This window comes from Nycticebus coucang, chromosome 5 (assembly GCF_027406575.1).
Source record: "Nycticebus coucang isolate mNycCou1 chromosome 5, mNycCou1.pri, whole genome shotgun sequence".
Lineage (NCBI taxonomy): Eukaryota > Metazoa > Chordata > Mammalia > Primates > Lorisidae > Nycticebus > Nycticebus coucang.
In genome coordinates, this window is record NC_069784.1 from 86,748,174 (window position 1) to 86,768,902 (window position 20,729).

Sequence of the window (20,729 nt, forward strand, 5' to 3'; positions counted from 1 at the left end):
CTCTGACAAGTTACTTAGAGTGCTTCTTCAACTGATGACTTGGGCTCAACAAAATGGCTGTGACTAACTCAACTTCATTTATTTTTCATGATGTAATTTTCAATAATGTGTTCCCCATATACAAGTTACTACCTGGGCCAAGGCCCCACCCCCACCCCAGCTGGTTTCATCTAGTCCTCTGTGGATAAGGCTCTGGTCTCTGGGCTACAGGCACAGAGTATTTCTACCTCCTTGTTATCTTTTCTAAACACCTGGAGTGAAGTCCTTAAAGGTTTGAGGATTGGAGCAGGTGGAGGCAGTGATCAATGATTAATCAGCTAATTCCCTCCACGGGCAGGAGATAATAGGTGATAACAGTTCCACAGCCCAAGGAAACTGGGATGTGACCTCTTCTTTCACCCCAGAAGTTGCCAAGACAGACTTGCTTCCTCCTTCATATTGGCATTTACTTTTCTCTCTCTCTTTTTTTGACTTTTTCTGTATGTCTTTTCTATTTCTAATGATCTCTTTCTGTGCCCCTTTTCCCATTTCTTTTGTTTTTACCTTCCTCTCACTTTCCCCTCTTTCTCCTTCACCATCCCCTGTTCATCCTCTCTGAGTTATTTATAGCTTTTCTTTTCTTTTAAATACAGTAATCACTCTCAAACACAGGTTGTCTTTATGTATGCTAGGACATCTTTTTTTTCAGATTGCGATCTCAAAAATTAGTGGGTCATGGAATTAATTTAGTAGGTGTACACAATGAGATTAAACAGAACTGAACGGAATACAACATAGCACATCATAAGGGTAAATCCTGTTTACAAAACTTTTATGTCTGTGCAGAACTAAAGTATGTGCATATCTGTGTACTGGTTTACCGTTCAATGTGCATTTCTTACAGTGGGTAATAGTTGCAGTTTGGGTGTGTATGTCTTTTCTATTTCTAATGATCTCTTTCTGTGCCCCTTTTCCCATTTCTTTTGTTTTTACCTTCCTCTCACTTTCCCCTCTTTCTCCTTCACCATCCCCTGTTCATCCTCTCCGAGTTATTTATAGCTTTTCTTTTCTTTTAAATACAGTAATCACTCTCAAACACAGGTTGTCTTTATGTATGCTAGGACATCTTTTTTTTCAGATTGCGATCTCAAAAATTAGTGGGTCATGGAATTAATTTAGTAGGTGTACACAATGAGATTAAACAGAACTGAACGGAATACAACATAAATCTACTGCATAGCACATCATAAGGGTAAATCCTGTTTACAAAACTTTTATGTCTGTGCAGAACTAAAGTATGTGCATATCTGTGTACTGGTTTACCGTTCAATGTGCATTTCTTACAGTGGGTAATAGTTGCAGTTTGGGTGTGTATGAATGTACCTTTTTTGGAACTACATGAAATAAAAAACTTAATCTTTGTTCCTGGCATTTAGGCGCTTACTAAATGTTTATTGAATGGATGAAAATACGTGTGACTGATTCCTGTTGGGGACAATTAGAAAAGGAGAAGGAACAAATGAGAATTCTTGTGGTATATCCATAGTGTATAAAATAAAGGCATTGGGAAACATCCTCCTGTTACTTCCAGCAAATTGGGAGCTGGGATAAGCATGTGAGGAAGGAGGTGGCAGGAAGCTACAGTGAAAGTCAAAATGAAAAAGCCATCAGACAAATAGATTAAGGAAGGACCAGTCGAAAAAAGTAGATACCTCTTCATTTGAGTATTATCTGCAATAGCATCTGCTGTTGTTAAACAAATTAAATTTATTGGAACAAGTGAACTTGTTAAAGTTTTGCAGAAGGCTATCCTGAAAGGTTTTTTAGCACATATGAAATAATAAATGAAATTCAATTGTAGGTATTCATGTTATGGATTTAAGTTATCTAAAATGACTGTAAATTTTTAATACTTAATGTATTGCCAAAAAAAAAAAAAATTAGCATATTGCCTGTGCCTTTATTCTGGCGAGTACAATTCACCAGAGTACATTTCATTTATGAAAACGTTCTCAGGTTCATGTGAGATCGTAAGTACGTGTGCCCCCTTGACATGGCCATGTGGTCTTGAGCCTACGTCCTATGCACCACTTTTGGAGGGAGAGCCGTAAGTAATTCTGTGTGGGAACTGAGAGACACAGGGAGAAACAGGAAGAGAAGCCGAGTGAGAGAGTACGACCCTATCCTAAAAGCTGTGTTTTAATCAGGGGAGTGGCAGGCTTATATTTGCATTTTGGAAAGGTCGCTCTAGAAAATAGCATGGCAAATGGATTAGAGGGAGGGCGATAAGCAGCGTATCTGTTGGAAACATCAGAACAAGAAAATGATTGGAATCGGCTATTGGCAGTGGAAATAGAGAAGGGGATTATTTTTTAAAGATAGAATATGTAAGGCTTCTCATAACTTAGTACTAAATGAGGTTTCAGGGTGTGTGAGAGGCCAAGGGCTTCATAGGTTGGTTGACTAGCTATAGTGGTTAGTTACCAGGATAACAAATACACAATAGATGCAAGTTTCAGGGCTAAGGTGGTGAGTTTCAGACACTAACAGGACATCCAGGATGATACATCTGTGGCTCAAGAGGTTTTAGATTAGAGAGATTCAGTAATTTAGATTTTTTTTCTGCTCTTGATTTAAAAAGAAGTAAATTAAACTTTCTTGAAAGGGGTTTAAGTTACACAGATTTAAATTTTTCCGGGATCCATGTCAAATTAAAGGAAAAAAAATCCTTCAATTGCCATAGAGATGATGAATTTGTTACAGTTTTAAAATACGTTTTTATCCCCAAACATTTATTTTTTACATGACCAAGCAGGTTAATCCTGAGAAAGCAGATTTGGATATCTGATACAGCCACGCGAAGGGTATTACTCATTGGTTTTCATTGCTTTGTACATAAGAACTACATTGTGCAATGATTTAACCTTTTGTTATTTTGTTAGTTTACCAAATTGCCATCACTTTTGTGTGTGGAAGGTGCGTAGGATGATTCGGGGCCAGTGAAGTGATTACCGAGCCTTGTGCTGTGACACTGTGGCTTCCTGACAGCCCTTCCTCTTGTATAATGAAGACGCGTGTCCAGGTAGGATGTATTTATACTCCTTGTCTTCTCTGAGCGAATGCTGGAAGTCTTTCAATACGTTTCTGGCTGAAATACAAGAAAACACATCGCAATTTTACATTTAAGTATAGCTGTGCTATTCTAGATGTCACTCAGAACCCTTTGGGGCTTTCATATATTTTAAAAAAGTATAGGCCCCATTAAGTCCTAATTGTGTGTAAAATTTACCAACAGATCTTTTAGTATTATACAAGTAATTTTCTATGTTAAATATTTTAATAGCCTTATTTTCCCTATGGTCTTATGAAGATTTTTGAGAAATAATACCCAGGAAATCAATTGCATTTTATTTTCATAATTTAACCTCCTTCTGCCTCCTTCCAATTTTATAGGAACAAAAAGTCCTTGATAAATGGAACCCACTATGTGGTATTTTAAATCTAAAATTAATGTAAAAAGACTATATGAATGAATTACTTGAGGGCAGGGCTCATCTGTCTTTTTATACCTAGTCCCTGGCAGGCTACCAGGTACACAAAAAGCATTAAATAAAATATGAATGAGTAAAATTTGGCATTCAATATTTTTACCTCTTTTAGGGACATTATGCAGTAATTATACGTGAGGGGGAACTGCCAGGGTTAACAAGTTGAAACAGATGGCAAGACAAATGATAAATGTTTGTTAAGTTTTTATTTTGCGATGCTTTATTGGTTTATTTCCAGTTTTACAGGCAGCAACTCCGAGTTCTTATCAGGCATGTCTTGATTTTCTCAATTGACAAACTATTGTTTTCCTTATTGTCTAACTTACACATTATGTTCGTAGACAGGCTAAAATGGACTATAATTTTCTTTTTCTTTTTTCTTTCTTTATTTTCGAGACACAGTCTCACTCTGTTGCCCCAAGCTAGAGTGCCTTGGTGGCAGCCTAGCTCACAACAACCTCAGACTCCTAGCAGTCCTCCTGCCTCAGCCTCCTACGTAGCTGGCACTACAGGCACCCACCACAATGCCTGGCTTATTTTTCCTACTTTCAGTAGAGACGGAGTCTTGTTCTTGCTCGGGCTGATCTTGAACTCCTGAGCTGAAGGGATCGTCCTGCCTTGGTCTCCCAGAGTGCTAGGATTGTAGGTGTGAGCCTCTGCACCCCACCCGATTTTCTGATTTTTGATTCCTTGCTACTACCAAATTTCTGAAGCTCTTGATGAGAAAATTTCCCCTTCTATGTAATCAGCTCTCAAAATCGCTTGGTCAGCATGCCTAGAAAAAAACCATGATTTCCTGATTTGCATTGCTTGTTGTTTATAAATACAGGAAGCTCTGAAAGAAGATTTACTTTGTTTTTATATTTAACTTATTCTTAAAAGCTTATAATTAAAAAAAAACTATTGTGGTTTGATCTCAGTTGGAAAGAGTAGAAGTGTTTATATTCTTAAAAATCTTCCTTCTCTAACCCACTTCAATTAGCTTGCAAAAATACTCTTTATAAGATAGTTTATATCCATTACTGAAGGGCCATAATTTCTATTCTGTATGTGTGATGTCGCCAAAATACTAATTAAATCCCAAATAAAATTGATCCTGTCCTTCTCCCAGAGAAAAAAGGGATTGAGATGATCTTTTCTTTATCTTGTTTCACTCTTTATAATCATGTTAAATATGTCAAAATCAAATGAAATGTTGCTTTTTAAGTATTGTACATCAGAGTAATATATTTCTTTGAAAATAAAGCTCTTTTTGGCTTATTTCAAAAGATAGTTAAGTTGATAACTACTTTTATCATGTGGTTTGCAAATAGAACAGTAAATTAAATAGAGTTAGTATGCTCAAATACATTTATTTTTGATAATAGAATAGAGCTAGGAAAAATGTTCTGATAGTCTCAGAAGCATCAGTAATTGTTTAACAGATAGAAAAAACAAAAATGCATTTTAGGTGTCTTTTTTTGGCAACTCTAAGTCAAATAGTATTAGAAGGTTCTTAGATCAATAATTTTATCTTGCTTGCTCTTTTCTGTTATTTTTCCTATAGTCCCAACATTTTTGCTTTCACTTGTTAGAATGGTTTTATCAAAGTAGGTTTTACTACTCTCTTAGCCTTAGTCATGCTGAACAGAATCAGTTACTGTTTTGTTTATAAATCATGCAGGTGATATAATTAAATCTCATTTATTGTTTATTTAAGTTTATCATTTCCTTTTATCCCTTTTGTTTTAACATCTGAAACCTTGAATATATTTCCCAACCATTTCATAATGAGGAAATGAATTAGCCTGTCTATAATGACTTCTAGAGATAGAAGGTTTTGTGTTTGTGTGTAGCATATTAGGACCATGAAATTTGAAAACTGAAAGACATTTAGAGATCATTAGATTCCAACCTCTGATTTTATAAGAAAAGAAGGCCTGGAGAGAGGATCAGTAGTTCATTCAGAGTTACATAATTTTTAAGTGCTAAAACTGGGGACTCCCATTTCTTTGGGACTCAACCTCAGAGTTCAATAACACAATCACCTGAGCTAGGCAACTGGAATTTACCTAACCCACGCCCCTGTTGTGTGCAGCTAAAAGTGAGGTAGCTCGCGCAGAAAGCATGGATAGCAGCTTGTTACCTAAGGAAGGGAAGGAAAAGATACAAAGCGTAAAACAGCCGTCCTCAGAATGTGACCTGTGGACGTCTGGGACCTCCAAGACCCTTTCAGAGGGTCTGTAATATCAAGGCCGTGGCACCAAACTGTATTGGTGACCATTATTTCTTCACTTGTTACACATTCTCACCAAAGGGGGGAAAGGGGGAAGAAAAGGAGAGAGAGGGGAAATAAAAGAAGAAAATAACAATTATGTGTGCTTAATTAAATCTTAACTAAGCAGTAAAAAAAAATTATTGTCAATGCTTGAATACATGTCTTTTGTGTAGTCTTTGTGAAAAAATAGGAAATATACAAAAAGCACCTCTTGCATATCTAAGTACTGTGGCTGTCTTGAAGAAAAGGATTTGTGTGATTATGTAAGTTGTGAGCTGAACTCACCACTTGCTTCATGGAACATCAGTTAAAATAATGACTGACAGAACTATGGTCCTTCAGGCTTGGGTATTCAGCATTTTCTCAAAAAAATAAACAAAGCAAGCCTATAACTCCGATGAAAGTAATTGACAGTATTTGTTACCAATGATAAAGTTAGACTTTCAAGTGCAAATCAGAATTTTGGGAAATTTGTGCCTACTGCCATGAGCAATAAAGATTTTTTTTTTAAATATAAGATCAGTAGTGATCTTAACAAATATGATTTTTTGATATTGTATAATGAAATGTGTTGCCATGGTTTAAAAAATCCATTTTCAGTGTAAGATATCAAATCAATGGATTTTAAGACAGAAGAGCGCCTGTGGCTCAAAGGAGTAGGGTGCCGGCCCCATATGCCAAGGGTGGGGGGTTCAAACCCAGCCCTGGCCAAAAACTGCAAAAAGAAAAAAGAAAAGTTCACTGATATGGTTTCAGTGCTACATTGTAACTTTAGGAAACTTGTCAGATTTTGTTGTAGGATCAAAGAAAAACACCCATGGTTATTGGTTATTTGGAAAGCTATTAAAATACTCCTTCCTTTTCCAACTACATGTCTCTACAAAGTCATATGTGCTTCATATACTTCAGCCAGAGCAGCAGGTTATGGCAGACCTGGCACCAGACCCCAGCTGTCCTCTCTTCAGCCAGATGTAGAAAAGATTTACAAATACGTAAAACTTTGCCTCTTTTGCCACCAGTTATTTTTGTTTGGAAAAGTATTTTTTTTATTAAAATATTATTTATGTTAATTAACATTTACTGGACTTGTTACTTTTGTAAATTTTTCTTAATTTCTGTTTTAATTCTCATATGGTAAATATAAATAGATATAACCCATATAAACCAAAGCTTATGGGGGTGGTCTCAGTAATGTTTTTAAGAGTGTAAAGGGATCCTGAGATTAAAAAGTTTGACAGCTTGTCAGCATAGAGTATTTGACCACTGAGGTTGGTGTGTAGCACTGAGGTGACCGAGGGCCTGATTATATGACAGCCTTCCATGCTATTTGCCAGCAAGATGATATCCCTGACCAGCCGAGGAAATATTTATTTTCTATGGTTTATTATTGTTTAAAGAATTAAGGAAGCAAGTGTTCTCTTTTTAAATGTTTCTGTAACACAAAGATCTGAACGTCTTATGAGACTTGCAGTTCCAAATAACAAAACATCCGACTCACCTTGATTAAACGGTACAATAATGTATCGTATTACATCACTGAAAGTTTACAGATAGGGCAGCCTGCAGAGTTGGTTCAATCAGGAGCTTCATGTGACCACGACGTGTTCAGGTTTTTCCCCTCTCTCTGCTCAGGGCAGCCTCACCCACAGAGCAGGAGCGAGATGGCTGCGGCAGGTCCAGGGGCCATAACCAGGCACAGCAGTGGCCAGGCCAAGGGCAGCGCTTTCACTGTGTCTCCTCTTCAGAGCAGGGAGAACCCAAACATGCTCAGCAGACTTCTCCTCATGTCCTGAATGGCCAGGATGGGGCCATATGCCAACCCCTAAGTGTGTTATTGCCACCGGGCCATCATCTGTCTGTGACTAGCCTAGAATAATCATTTAGGATACATGGATATGGGGACATCAACCACAGTGACTTAGTTATTAAAGGCAACATTTTAAATATCCTCTGTACTTAACCCAGTTAACTGGAAATTCATTTATTAAGAAATTCATTTATTTCCACGTGAATCTATGGCAAGAATTCAAGGCCTGAGAATAAGGAGCCCTGGGATCTGGCCCCGTGTCTGGCGCCGATGAGCTGAGTCCTTGCCTGTGTGGGCCCTGGCTCCCTTATCTATAAAGCGGTTTAGTGCTTGGATAAGGACCTTCATTTTGCCGGTTCATTGGTTTATTTATTCACTCACTCACAGGAGACTAAGCATTCTGTATATAAACAACACTACAGTGCTTAATCTATTGTGTAAGTCACAGCAAAGGATACACATTGGCACTAAAGTGCTGCCTATTTAACCACAACAGACGTGTTTCTGCACACACATTGAAAGCCCAGAGGGCTGTGAGATCCAAACTGTCTGAGAGCTGGTAGAATACCCGTAGAATAAATTGTTTCATGCCCTTGGTAAGGAGCCCTTGCCACAAAGCTCATTAGCAAACAGTTACATCACAAGAATTTTATCTCATCTTATTAAATGTAAAATTTACTCAGAAATGGAAACACAGGCAAATATGTCCTGAAAAAGATAAGTCTTTGTCTCAGGAAAGATGCCTGTAGGCCTGGCTGGCTGTGATTGTTCGAGCTCATGCAGTAGCAGAAAGGGGCTGATGCAGAGAAGCAGACTGTTTAGAGAACAGAAAGACAGCTGTCAGAGATGAGACTGTATTTTTTGAATATCCAACGTCACTCTTATGCTGTAGTTTGCAGATAAGATGCTTAGAAAGGTTTTATTTCTTTAAACCTGACTGCTAAAATTTTGCAGACCTTTCTCAGGCACATCGTTGGTTAATTTTTCATGAGGAGTCAGCTGATCATTCCCTCAAGTCGTATTTGGATCACTGTCAGGTGAATCAGGGCTTTTTGAGTTGCTTTAGGGACCAATAAATAGAACATATGGAGGAAGATTTAGGGTTGGTAAAGAGAAAATCTTTCTTTGACATGTAAACAAATGTTCCATTACTGAAAGTCCTGATGAGTTCTTCCATTACCGAGAGTACTCATGCAGAGGCTGGATAACCTTCCACCAGCCGTGTTGAGGAGAGTTTCTTCTTGTGGCCTAATGTTGTAGAAGGTGATTTGGAGCAAAGGTCGTTTCTAAGATTCTATAATTATTATCACAGCCAGGAGTCACAGGTAATAGCTGGAGTCATTAACAGCTTGACACAGAAAGTAGGCGATTCACTTTGTTCACCAAATACCACTTTGTTCACCTGCGCTTTCTCAGGCCCTGTTGTGGACACTGGGGGTGCAGTATAGAGCAAGGCTGACAAGCTCCCTGGCGCTCCTGCTGGTGTGGGCAGACAGGCACTGACCCAAGTATAGCCATTTCCTATGAGGATAAATGCCCTGAAGAACACACACCAGGGGAATGGGAGAGAGTGTTTGGGGTAGGTAAGGTCAGGAGTTATCTTAGATTAGGTTTTTAGGGATGATCTCTCTGAGAGGAGTTAATATTTCCACAGAGACTTGAATGAAGAGGCAGAGTCTGCCATGAGAAGCCTGTGGGGAGGAGTGTTCAGGGCAGTGAGACCAGGGCGGGAACAAACTTGACCTGTCGGAGAAGCAAACAGAAGGCTGGGCGAGCAGCACGGGGAATGTGCTATGGGTGCAGTAAGGCCTAAGGAGGGACCCCCATCCCAGAGGACCTCTCACGGGAGCTTAGCTGTCACTCCAGAACCATTCAGTGGAAAACTGCTGGAGTGTTGTAAGTCAAGAGTGGTGTGTTCTGATTTACATCTCTAAAATGACTATGGGTGCTTTCTGGAAGACAAATTGTAGCAGGCAAGGATGTAAGCAAAGAGGGAAATAGAAGGAAACTCAAGAAGAGTGTGGCTTCATGGAAGCCAAGAGAAGAAAGTGTCTCAAGAAGGAAAGAGTGGGCAGTGACAGTGGCAAATACAGAAAAATGTTGATTTTGGCCATAGGAACGTTATCGATGACCTTGATGAGAAAGCTTCTATGGGTGGTAGCCTTGTAAGCCCTCTTCGAGTATATTTGGAAAAAATGGGAAGAGGACATGGGAGTAAAAACCATTCTTTCAAAACATGTGGCTATAAAGGGTGAAGAGAAATAGGACTGTATCTGGAGGGGGTTATGAAATCGAGGAAGGGATAGTTTCTAAGGTTCGAGTTCATACGGCACAGCCCCCGGGTGCTCACGGCAAGCAGTCTGCAGGGAGACAGATGCTAAGGAAGTTGGACAATGACTGAGTAATGGCAGGGCAGATCTTCGAAAGGGCACTGTGAATTGTTTTGCATTTTTATTGAAATCTAGAATTTCATTATCTCTGATGTTGATTAGTTTGTTGGAAATGTTTTATCTGAAATGGAACCATATCAAGTTACCAATATTCACATATTTTTGACTTGCAAAAATAGCAGTTTCATATAGCCCAAACTTATGGTTTAATTTATGATAATTTAAATTTTCTCTCACTGGCCTTTTTAATTTATATGCATTTAACTTGAAAATAATCTTAAACTTATCTAAAAGTTGCAATTACAGAGCAGAGAATATCCCTCCCCACCAAATCATTTGAGAATAAATTTCAGACCTGATATCCTCGCCCTACCACTTTTGTGGTTATTATATATAAGAATATTTTACAAAAATCCGGGAATTAACATCAGTACATTGCAACTCAAAGCTAAAGCAGGGCTAGAGAATCCACTGCCGAGCGTACCACTTGGCTGGCAGATTCCAGTTTCTCCCTGGCTGTTGGCTATCGAGAAATCTGATAGATTGCTATAACCCATCACTTCTGCTGCATGCTCTCAGTCACCAAAATCAGCTGTGGTACCATGTGGGAGGAAATTACATCAGGGTGTGAGTAACAGGAGGTGGGCCCAGTCTGAAGGCTGGCTACCACACTGTCATACCCTGATTCACAACCTGGGATAATCATGACAAACCCAAATCAATGCCCATTCTGCAACATAATTGGTCTGTATTCTTCTAAGTGTTAAGGTCATGAAAATCAAGGGAGAGAGGGAGACTGTTCCAGAATGAAGGAAACCAGAGAGACATGACAGCTAAACGCACCATGAGATGCTACACTGGATTCTTTTGCAATTTAGGGCTTTTTGAAACAATTTATAAAAACTTGAACCGGTTCTGAAGATTAGACAGTTGCAATGTATTGATGTTAATTTCCTGATTATGTACTTAAGACAAGAAATATTATTGTGTCACAGTTTGGGAGGCTCAGGAATCTGGCAGTGGCTTCGTGTGGTGGTTCTGGTTCAAAGTTCTCTCACAAGGTTGCTGTCCACCTGTCTCAAGGTCCGTAATGAATACAGGCAGGACCATCACAGCAGTAGAGGGGTTCTTTTCATTGCACCATTTCGGGGGCACAATTTCAGTTCATGCCATTATTGATGCTGTTTGTTTCGATCTCTGATTAAAGTGGTGTCTTCTGTGCTTTTCAACGGTAAAGTTGTTCTTTTTTAAAAAATAAATGACTATTTTATGAAAGTTACTTTGAAACTATGTAAAGATCTTTTCTTCATCAAACTTTCAAAAGTTTCATTGATTTATTTTTCAACATTTTTCAATATGAGATCTTGATTTCCCATTTATTCCGTGAGATTTAATCTATGACTGATATTATTTATTTTATAGCTCTAATTGTCCCCGATTTCCCCAGAACCCCTTTATTTAGCCTGGCTCTTGTGTCCGTTGGACATGTCCTCATCGTTGTTTGAGCACTTCCTTAATTTCTGGCACAAGATGTTCTAGGCTCATCATGTTCTTTGCCTAGCCCAACCCTGAAATCAGTTATTTCTCCAAGGATTCTTGATTCTTTTTAGTGAGTAATGGTGTTAAAGCCAAGATCTAGCTACCCAGCTGCGTATGTTGCCACTGGAGGGTAATTGCCTTCAGGCCCACTCAGAAAACATACACACATTTGCATATACTTATACACTTGTATATATAAGTATATGTACAGGCATATCTGTTTTATAAATTATACAATATAAACCTATATATTTAATACATTAATCAATATAAATAAAATACAGCTAAATATATGTATTTGAACCTGTAATTTCATTCTGCTATCTCTCACTATAGAGTATCCAGGGATTATTTTATTTTATCCTTCTCTCTTTCCATGTTAGTGACTGCCCTCTCTAATAGTGAGGAATGTGGCTCTTATTCCCCTTTATATTTATTTAGCTATTATCCCCATATGTAACCAATTCCCCCCCTCCTCTGCATTCCCTCCTTCTACCACATGGACACCTTCCATTGACGCTAGACTCCCACTGTGCAAACACCCACCTGCTGGGATGTCCTCCCCATGCCTGCAGCCCAAGCCACCCGGCTGCATGGGCTCCACGCCTGCCCCCTCCCTGCACAGCCTCTAACACACCTCTTCAGGTTGCCCTTACACATGGACCCCTCCTCACCCCGTTCAGGCTTAACTCCCCACACTGAATCTATCTGCTGTAGGGGTCCCCCCTTATTCTGCCTGGGCTCTGGTTACCCCCTCTGGCATCCCCGCTAATATGCATGCCCTCCTCATGCCACTTATACTCCAGCATCCACCCCACCCCCGGGGAGCTATCTCCCCCACCTAATGGCTCACGACTGACTTGTTCAGGAGGGGAAGGGGAAGAGCAGGGCGTTCTGATCTTGTAAGGGATGTCAGCACTAAAAGGGACATTCTGCTCCCCCACGCTGAATTTTTAAGGGTTCCAAATTTCTGGTTATTCTGAAATATCTTGGGAAGCTTGTTAAAAGAGAAATTCCAAGGCAAACAAGAAGCAAATGACAATCAAACAAGGACCAACTAAAGTTTCCTTAGAAAATAGTAGAAGAGATTAGCAGGGAGCTCTCAATTTTCCTTTCAGACTTTCGGTTACTCCTTACATTTTCTATACTTAGACTTCTTTTTATATTAAGGATACTAACAGATGATAGGCCATTTTTTTTTTTAATTTTCAGTATTAAAAATCTAATTAGCACTATTTTGTTAAAGGATAAAAAAGTATAGAATTCAAGGCCTTTTTGCTAGACATTCAGATCTAGAACACCAGGGTTAAAGCCTGGAAATCTGTACTAGAATTCTCCACCTGAGGGTTGGGAGCAGCCAGGTGGGGGGAGCTCCACTGGGTCCTTGATAGGAGCGTCCTTAGCAGCCATTCTGCATGTCCACTGGCAGAGCAGCTGCCACCCCATCACAGACTACCAGTGACAGAGTTGAAGCCACACAAGTGACTCTCGGGAGCCTCAGGACAACCAGGTGTTGTTTGGAATGCTCATGATCCTCCTGGTGACTTCTTCCAAAAGACAGTTTTCTCTGATTCTTAGTAAAGTGAAGGAAAACTCTAAAACGATGGAGGGTAAGAACACCTCCAGTCTGTAAGGTCATCAAAAACAAATCAGAAACTGTCACCACTGAGAGAAGCCCAAGTAGGCATGATGATGAAAGGTGACATACCCTGGATGGGATCCTGGGACAGAAAAAGGATGTCAGATAAAAACCAAGTGTGGGCTTCAGCCAGTAATGAGGTATCAGCATCAGCTGGTTAATTGCGAAAACACACATTGATGGAAGATCTTAGTTACACAAGAAATCAGGTGGGGCATATGTAAGAACTCTGTATGTAATAACTCTGTGACTCTGAAGTGGTTCTAAGATCAAAAGTTTACTAGAGAAAAGATGGTGATTACAAGAGCTATAATGATGTGACATGACAACTCGGCAGCAGCTGTTTATAAATGAGCAGGACACGATGGGACTATCCGCACAGGTATAAAGAAGGCAAGGAGCATGTCATTCCCTCCACGTGGGAGAGGAGACACGTGGCCATTACCACAACCCACTGGTTCGTGTTTCCAGGAGTGCCAGACCCCTCCTTCTCTCTATTCCAGGAAAGGTGAGGCTCGGAGGGACTGATGGCTCCCCAGGGTCACTGTGTGAATGTGACAGCTGACCAGTCGCCCTGAGGGAGCGTCTGGCCCTGCACGCAGGCAGGAAGGAAGGATGGCTCTGGAGCAGCAGTCCATTCTTTGCCCTTGGAGAACAGCTGCCACGTGCTTAATGTGCCACCTGCCCTGACTTGGCAGAAAAGCCCTCCCAGAACAGACCCGGTGCTGCACAGGGTAACCAGTCACTGTAGCCTGGGGCTCCACGCCAAGCGCTCTCATTAAACAATGGTTGAAATGATGGGGTAAGGACCTACACACGGAACAGCCGAACAGTGTAATAACAAACACAGCTGAAACGGAGAAAACTGCTTTTCTTTCTATACCAAGGTTTTCAGTATGTCCTACAAATGGAAGGAAACCATACTGTTTATAAATTGCATACTAAATTGGAAGCTTTTTGCCTGTTTTAGGTCAGAAAAATCATCATGCTTTATTTCTCTAAACCCAAAAGTGCTTTGAAAAACACAGATGCCATTTCACTTTATAGTTCTCAGAGAATATGTTTAAAGAAGTATCAGTATACCAATAAAAAATATCAATGGCTATGTCTAAAACATAAAATTACCAACCACTGCCTCTCCTGGATGTGCCTATGACGGATGGTGCTTTCCCTCTGCATGGGGAAAAACTGACCTCTGCCCGGCAGCTCCCTCTCCCTGCCAGAACCTTCTAGGAACAGGGGTCTGGGCTGGTGTGTTACCTGTTGGCTACCGTGTTGGTCAGGGTTCCCTTATGGAGAGATGATCTGCTCGAGGGAGATTAAACAGAACGTGATTTATTACAGGATTTGGGGTGGCTTTCAGAATCCTTGGAGGGCTGAGGAAACAGACAGTAGTTTAAGCTTCCAGGAATGACTCCCAGAACCATGTGGCAAACCATCAGAGTAGCTGCTGTGTCTGCCTTCATCTGGAAGCATCCCAGCAGCTGCTGGCTCCAGAACCAGCCACTCAGCTCTCCAGTATCCCCCTAACCCGTGGTTTTAATTACTTGAGGCAAGGGCAATGAGACAGTTTAAGAGAGATCACATTTATATGACTTTTATTATGGTATATCATCATAATTGTTCTACGTTATTATTAGTTTTTGTTATTTCTTATGGTGCCTAATATATAAATTGAACTTTATCGTAGGTATGTATGTATAGGAAAAAAACAGTGTGTATAGGATTTGGTACTATCCATGCTTTCCAGCATCCACTGGGGGTTTGGAACGTATCCCCCATGGATGGTGGGGGGGACAATATATTCAAAAGGCACCAATGCAGTGACCAACTCGACAATATTACCTTCGCACATCTGCAAAACAGATCCCCTGCTATAGCCAGCTTCTTTCCACATGACTTAGTTCCATATCAAAGCACCATGTGAGTACAAGTGGCAGGCAGAACCTGAATCACATTTAGAACCTGAATTGCAAGGGAGTCTGGATATTATATTTTGCTTTTCCCCCTCTGCACACTGGAAGGGGGGCGCACATGGCCCCTAAGGAGTGTAATCCCGGCCGTGGGTCGCAGCCTGCCCTCCGGCCACCCCACTGTCCAGGTTCACTCTTCCTGCTACATATACAGCCCACTCCCTCCCCCGTGAGTCACTGCATCCCACTCAACATCCAGGATCCTTGAGTATGTGTCCCTCTCGTCATCAGGTTCAGATGCAGCTTCTTGTAACAAAAGGCCTGTCTGCTCCCAACATGCGATGGTGGCAAAACTCTCAGAAAGGAAGAGTATAGGAAACATGTAACGGCTGTTTATCCTGAGCAGTGATCCGATCCAAGCAGGCAAGGACGGTAGAATCTAGGGATGCACATCTGAACGAAAGCATCCTTGTTAAAAAGTGCAAAGAAGTGATTACTGTAGAAGTTAGGACAGTGGCCACTTGTGAGAGGCGGGAAGGGGGTGTGTACGCGATGAGGCCCTTGAAGGGACTTCTGGGTTGGCTGCCACAATTTGTTTCTTCACCTGTGTGATGTTTGCCTTATAATAATTCTGTATGTTCTGTGTGGTTTCTTGTATCTATGTTTTACTTTACAATAAAAAGATGAAGAGCACTTATCCATGACAGATATCGGATAAGTGTTGTTAGTTTTTTTATATTCAGTTAATATATACAAGGATGTAATACATTTCAACTGCAAACTCTGACAACCTTGTAGCAGCCTCTAAGGTTCTTTTATTATCACATTGATCTTTTCTATATAACTGTGTAAAATAAAAGCAGTCATATTTTAAGGGCATGCTGTTTCGTCTCTAAGTAAATAGTAAATGTTACAATGTGTTATCTAGATTTATTGGCTCCACCCCCTCCTATGCTCATCAATTATATTTTTGTTCCAAAATCTGCCCAGTAGGGTGGATATTGTAAAAGTTCACGTGGTCTCTTTTGATGTACCTCACTTGGTGGGGATGGTGGAAATATGTATGTGGCCCTTTCCTTGGATGTGTTTAAAGAGTAGGTATACATATATATTAATGGATATAAAGCATAAATAATACATATCTATATACACAGCACAAACATACAGACTATTTTCATCTAGTAGATCTGACGACAAATCTACTAAAAAAGATTCAGCAACCTTACAAATTCATACCTTTTCTTTGAGATCTAGTAAGGGCATTGCATACTTTGTGCTATAAATAATTTTTCTGTGTTGTTGGTGTTGCTCAGACTTAGCCAAAAAAGTCTCAACTTTTGCCAGACCCTTTTTTGGTGCCCTTCTTCTTGGTCTCATTGACATGGCTTCCTGCCAGGTTGAAGACAAATAAGTGTTTGGGAAGCTCACATAATACAGGTTTTGCTGTGCTCATACTCTGTCCATAATTAGAATGTCACCTCCTCCTTTCCTATCAAAGTCTTTAAAGTCCCAGTCAACTGTAAGTAGCTGAGATTCCTTATGGCTGACCTTTGAAGAGCCACATTTACAGATAGGCCGGCCTGTTCACCTCTAGTTCTGAGTTATTCTAATGTAATTTAATGTAGAGTCTCCAGCCATCTCAGGGCATGTCTGTGTTCTAGATAAAGACAAAGTTTAGTGAGCTACCTTGACAGTTTTCTGGGGGAATAAGAACGAACCCCATTTAATTGAAGATAGAGCTCTTCGGAGGGCTTTACTTTGCAATTTCTGTCTTCCTGTGTATGTCCCTACACCTCCTGGCTCCAGTGAAATGTTGACATCCTAAGTTCAGACCCCACTGGGTCTAAGATCCGATTCTACTTCTAATTTCAGGGACTCTCCCACAGCTCCAGGGGTCCCAGCTAACCAGACAGCTGGGAATCGGAGTGCCTTTGTGATTCTTCTAGGTCCCAGCCGTGCAGGGTAGATCCTCTAGATTTTCTTTCTCTGCTTTATCTCGGGTACCCTGTTGTGGAGTACCCCCCATCCTCACAGGCCCAGCCCTGAGCCGTGTGGTGAAGTGTGCCGTCACTCTGCACCCAAGGCCCTGGCGATGTCTTGTTAGTTTCCTGTCCTCCCCCTGGTGCCCTCTCCTTGACCTTCCTGGGCATGCACACTCTGTAGACACTGCATCACACCTGACTTGGTTGACTCATCCCTTGAGGGCCTGCCCCCAGCTAAGAATGTCACACACCAAGCTGCATTTTGACAAGACCTTTCTAGAGTCAGTGCCTTCCCCCAGGGGTGGATGGAAATTTCAAGACTATGGCAGGCTGAGTACAGTGGGAATGGAGGCATATTTTTGAATAGAAAGATTCGTAGGTACTTCAAATACTCTGGGATGGAAGGAAGCTGCCTATTACAGACCTACAGTGCCTCATCCAAAAGCCTGAGGCCAGATGAGTTGGAGAAATCAGGATTGGCTCCAGCATAGCAAGTTGGTCCATACACCTTAGTGACATGTAATTGAGGCCATGTACAATAATTAGACACACTAATATTCATGTGAAATGGGTTGATTACTGTCATTTCATGAGGATGTACTATAAAATGAATTTGGGTGGGTCAGAAAATTTAACTTTCGGCTGTTAAGGCTTTTAGGATTTCAGAATTGCAGGTAAGGCATTGTGCACCTGTAACTATCAACAACAGCTCCCATTTACTGAGCACTTAGAGTGTGCAGACACTGTGCTAAGTGAGCACTTTACACATGAACTCATTCACTCCTCCCAACAGCAACGTGGTAGGAATTATTAGTAATCCCCTCTTTTAAATCTTCCTTTAAAAGCCTTTGAGCACCTGTCATGTGCCAAGGAAAAAGAGCCAAGTCTGCACAGCACCCGCCTCAGCTTCCTCGCAGTCATGGGAGGGAGCCAGATGGGAGCAGAGCAGAGGGTGTGTGGGGCTGAGGGACAGGGAGGCTTCCCAGGCAGGTGCCGGCCCAGCTCTGTCCTTCAGGCAGAAGGGGCCCGACACAGGGGCGCGGGGAGGACTCCCACTTGCTTGTCACTAGTAGCAGCTTTGAGTGCCCCTTCCTGTATTTTCTTTAACGCAGCCCTCTTCTTTCATCTGTTGCAGAACCCCCATCTCGGCTTTCTCGCAAGACAACATTTATGAAGTTCAGCCCCCCAGAGTGGACAGGAAATCTACAGAGATCTTCCAAGCCCACATCCAGGCCAGTCAGGGTCGCATGCAGCCCCTGGGGAAAGACGACACCGCCATGTACCGCGAGTACATCAGGAACCGCTACCTGTGAGGGGGTGCAGGCCCCGCGGGAACCAAGAAGGCCTGTTTTGTTAGGTTAGAAGATGTTTTGTCTCATCTTGGAAAGGTCATTTCCCAAAAGTCCTTCACATCTGAAGCTTTTCCTTCTTTGAAACTCCCAAATCCCAAGTGATAGGTAATAAAGGAGTGACGCAGAATTTGGCCGTCATCGTCTTTGCTTGATTTTAGACACACTTTGTTCAGAATGTAGTCAGTATAGTATCACATGATCTCATGAAGAAATTAATTTAACCAGTATTTATTGAGCACCTGCTGTGTGCCAGGTACTATGGCAAGGTCTAGGAATAAGTAAGCAAAATAGGCCAAAGAATTCCTCTCTTGTGAGGAATGGAGGCGAAGAATTTTTCATATCCTCATCCATGAAGGCAGAGTATTTTTCTTTATACTTAATATTTTTAAATGTATTCTTATGGTTTTTTTGTGGTAACTTTATATTTCGATCAAAAATGTCATTGCCTAAAAAACCCTTGTTCTTAGGAAGTAAACACTGAAATACTTACTGGTAAAAGGACAAAAAAATGCTCTCCAGGGGTTCAGGAAAAAAGAAATGATAAAGCAAATGGGGCAAAATATTAAGATTGGTAAATCTGAGTAAAGAGTAAACAGGGGTTCTTTGAACTTTCCTGCAGTTTCTGTGTAAGTACAAAATATATCAAAATAAAGCATTAAAACTTGTTGTTCTGAACAACTTTGGTGTGTGGCTGCATTGCGTCATCTGACATCTGGTGCTCAGGCAGGGGTCGACTGGTCATGCACACGCCGTTCTTTCTCCATATAGTCAAACACTGACACGGACAACTTCCTACATTTTCTAGCAGTTTCTCACAAATCATTCCATCTTAATATATCTGTGCTTTTTACAAATTGTCTCAGTTCTCTCCACATAAACAACAGATAGAGAAGAAAACCGAGCCATGTAAGGGAAGAAGGGAAACTGATCACATGAAAAGACATTATGGTATCCCCAACCCAGAGATGCTACAATTCTGTGGTCATTTTTATATTACAAAGAAAAGGTGAAGTCGCCATTTCACAGGCATTTTTGATTGATGCCATCATGAAATCAAGATCAGAAAATGCCAACATCATAGGTGAGAGGACTTAGTTACTATTGTGTGTGGGATCTCGTGTGAGTCTTCCCAGGTTGCCGCAGAGGTGCCAAGTATAGCTCAGATACTGCTCTTGACTTTTAAAGTTTATTTTTAACCTGGCTTCTGGAGGTCCACCTACTTATAAGAATGAACTTGAAGCTAAAAGATCTGGAATCGAAATATTCTTCCATAACCTGAACTTAACTTTCTGTAACTATAAGATGCGGGCTGCAGACAGGCTGAATTCCTCACAGACCTTCCAACTCAGGGTAAAGTGCCCAGTCAGGGGAATGTCTGCGTGACTGTCCCTGCATGGGGAAGTCAGCAGTGCAGGCAGCTAAGACCATCAACTAGGAGCTTACGCTGGAGAAGCTGAGATGTCTGCCTGAGATGAGACTTACTATCCACCCCCCTCTCTTCTGGTTGCACCGTTATCTGCCACTTCAGATGATCCACTACCCTATGTGCTGTTTACCCTTTACCCAACCTTCCTGGGGGCTGTAATCTCCCCTCTCTCAGTCTTAACCTTGACTGCTGACTAATGACTGCTGTGCATCCTTGTATTTATACTCTGTTATGTACCTAAGAAAAAGATTCCAGGAAACAGGACAGGCGCTGCATTGTTCTCATCCTGCCACCAGGCACAGGAAACAGTGTATGCCCCTACAGGCTTCCAGTTTTATGCACTAAGTTTGGTGCAGGTTTCGTTATTTCCTCAGCACCATCTCCCTTGCTGACCACTGTCCCGGATTGGGGTCCACTAGATGCTCAAGAGTAAAATGGGGATGATACTCCCTGTTTTGTTGGCTACTTGTAAAGTTTAGGGAATATATATATATGAAATACAGAGTCGTGGTCCTCCAGGTTGCTCAGTCAGTGGTAACTGCTGTTAGTGACGGGGGAGGGTTCATGGTGGCAGCAATGGTGTTTTTACTACCAACACCCTGATGTTCTCAATTTGAGGCAGCTGCTGTGTCCTCAGAGTTCAGATAATTTTGATATAACAAGATGGTATCTGAAGTATGACATTTGCCATTCAGATTACTTCAACTTTAGTTGTACAAGGAAGGCCTTGCAAATTGATAGCAAAGCAGACATAACATTTAACCTCTAGAACAGCAGTTCTCAACCTGTAAGTTGAGACCCACAGGGAGCTGTATTAAAGGGCCGCGGCATTAGGAAGGTTGAGAACCACTGCTCTAGAAAGAAGTTCATGACCTCAGGGAGCATGTAAGCAAAGTG

At 41.2% G+C, this 20,729-nt stretch overlaps 1 protein-coding gene across 4 annotated transcripts in view; it reads left to right on the forward strand.

Annotated features, from left to right (window-relative positions):
- The window catches only part of FIG4 (FIG4 phosphoinositide 5-phosphatase), a 120,932-nt gene extending 102,460 nt beyond the window's left edge, over nucleotides 1-18,472 (forward strand). For all 4 annotated transcript variants that reach the window (XM_053591538.1, XM_053591536.1, XM_053591540.1 and 1 more), the window contains one exon: nucleotides 18,190-18,472. In XM_053591538.1, the coding sequence (XP_053447513.1) occupies nucleotides 18,190-18,367 (178 nt within the window). In that variant the 3' untranslated portion in view covers nucleotides 18,368-18,472. The remainder of the gene's footprint in view (nucleotides 1-18,189) is intronic.
- The last annotated feature ends 2,257 nt before the right edge of the window (nucleotides 18,473-20,729 follow it).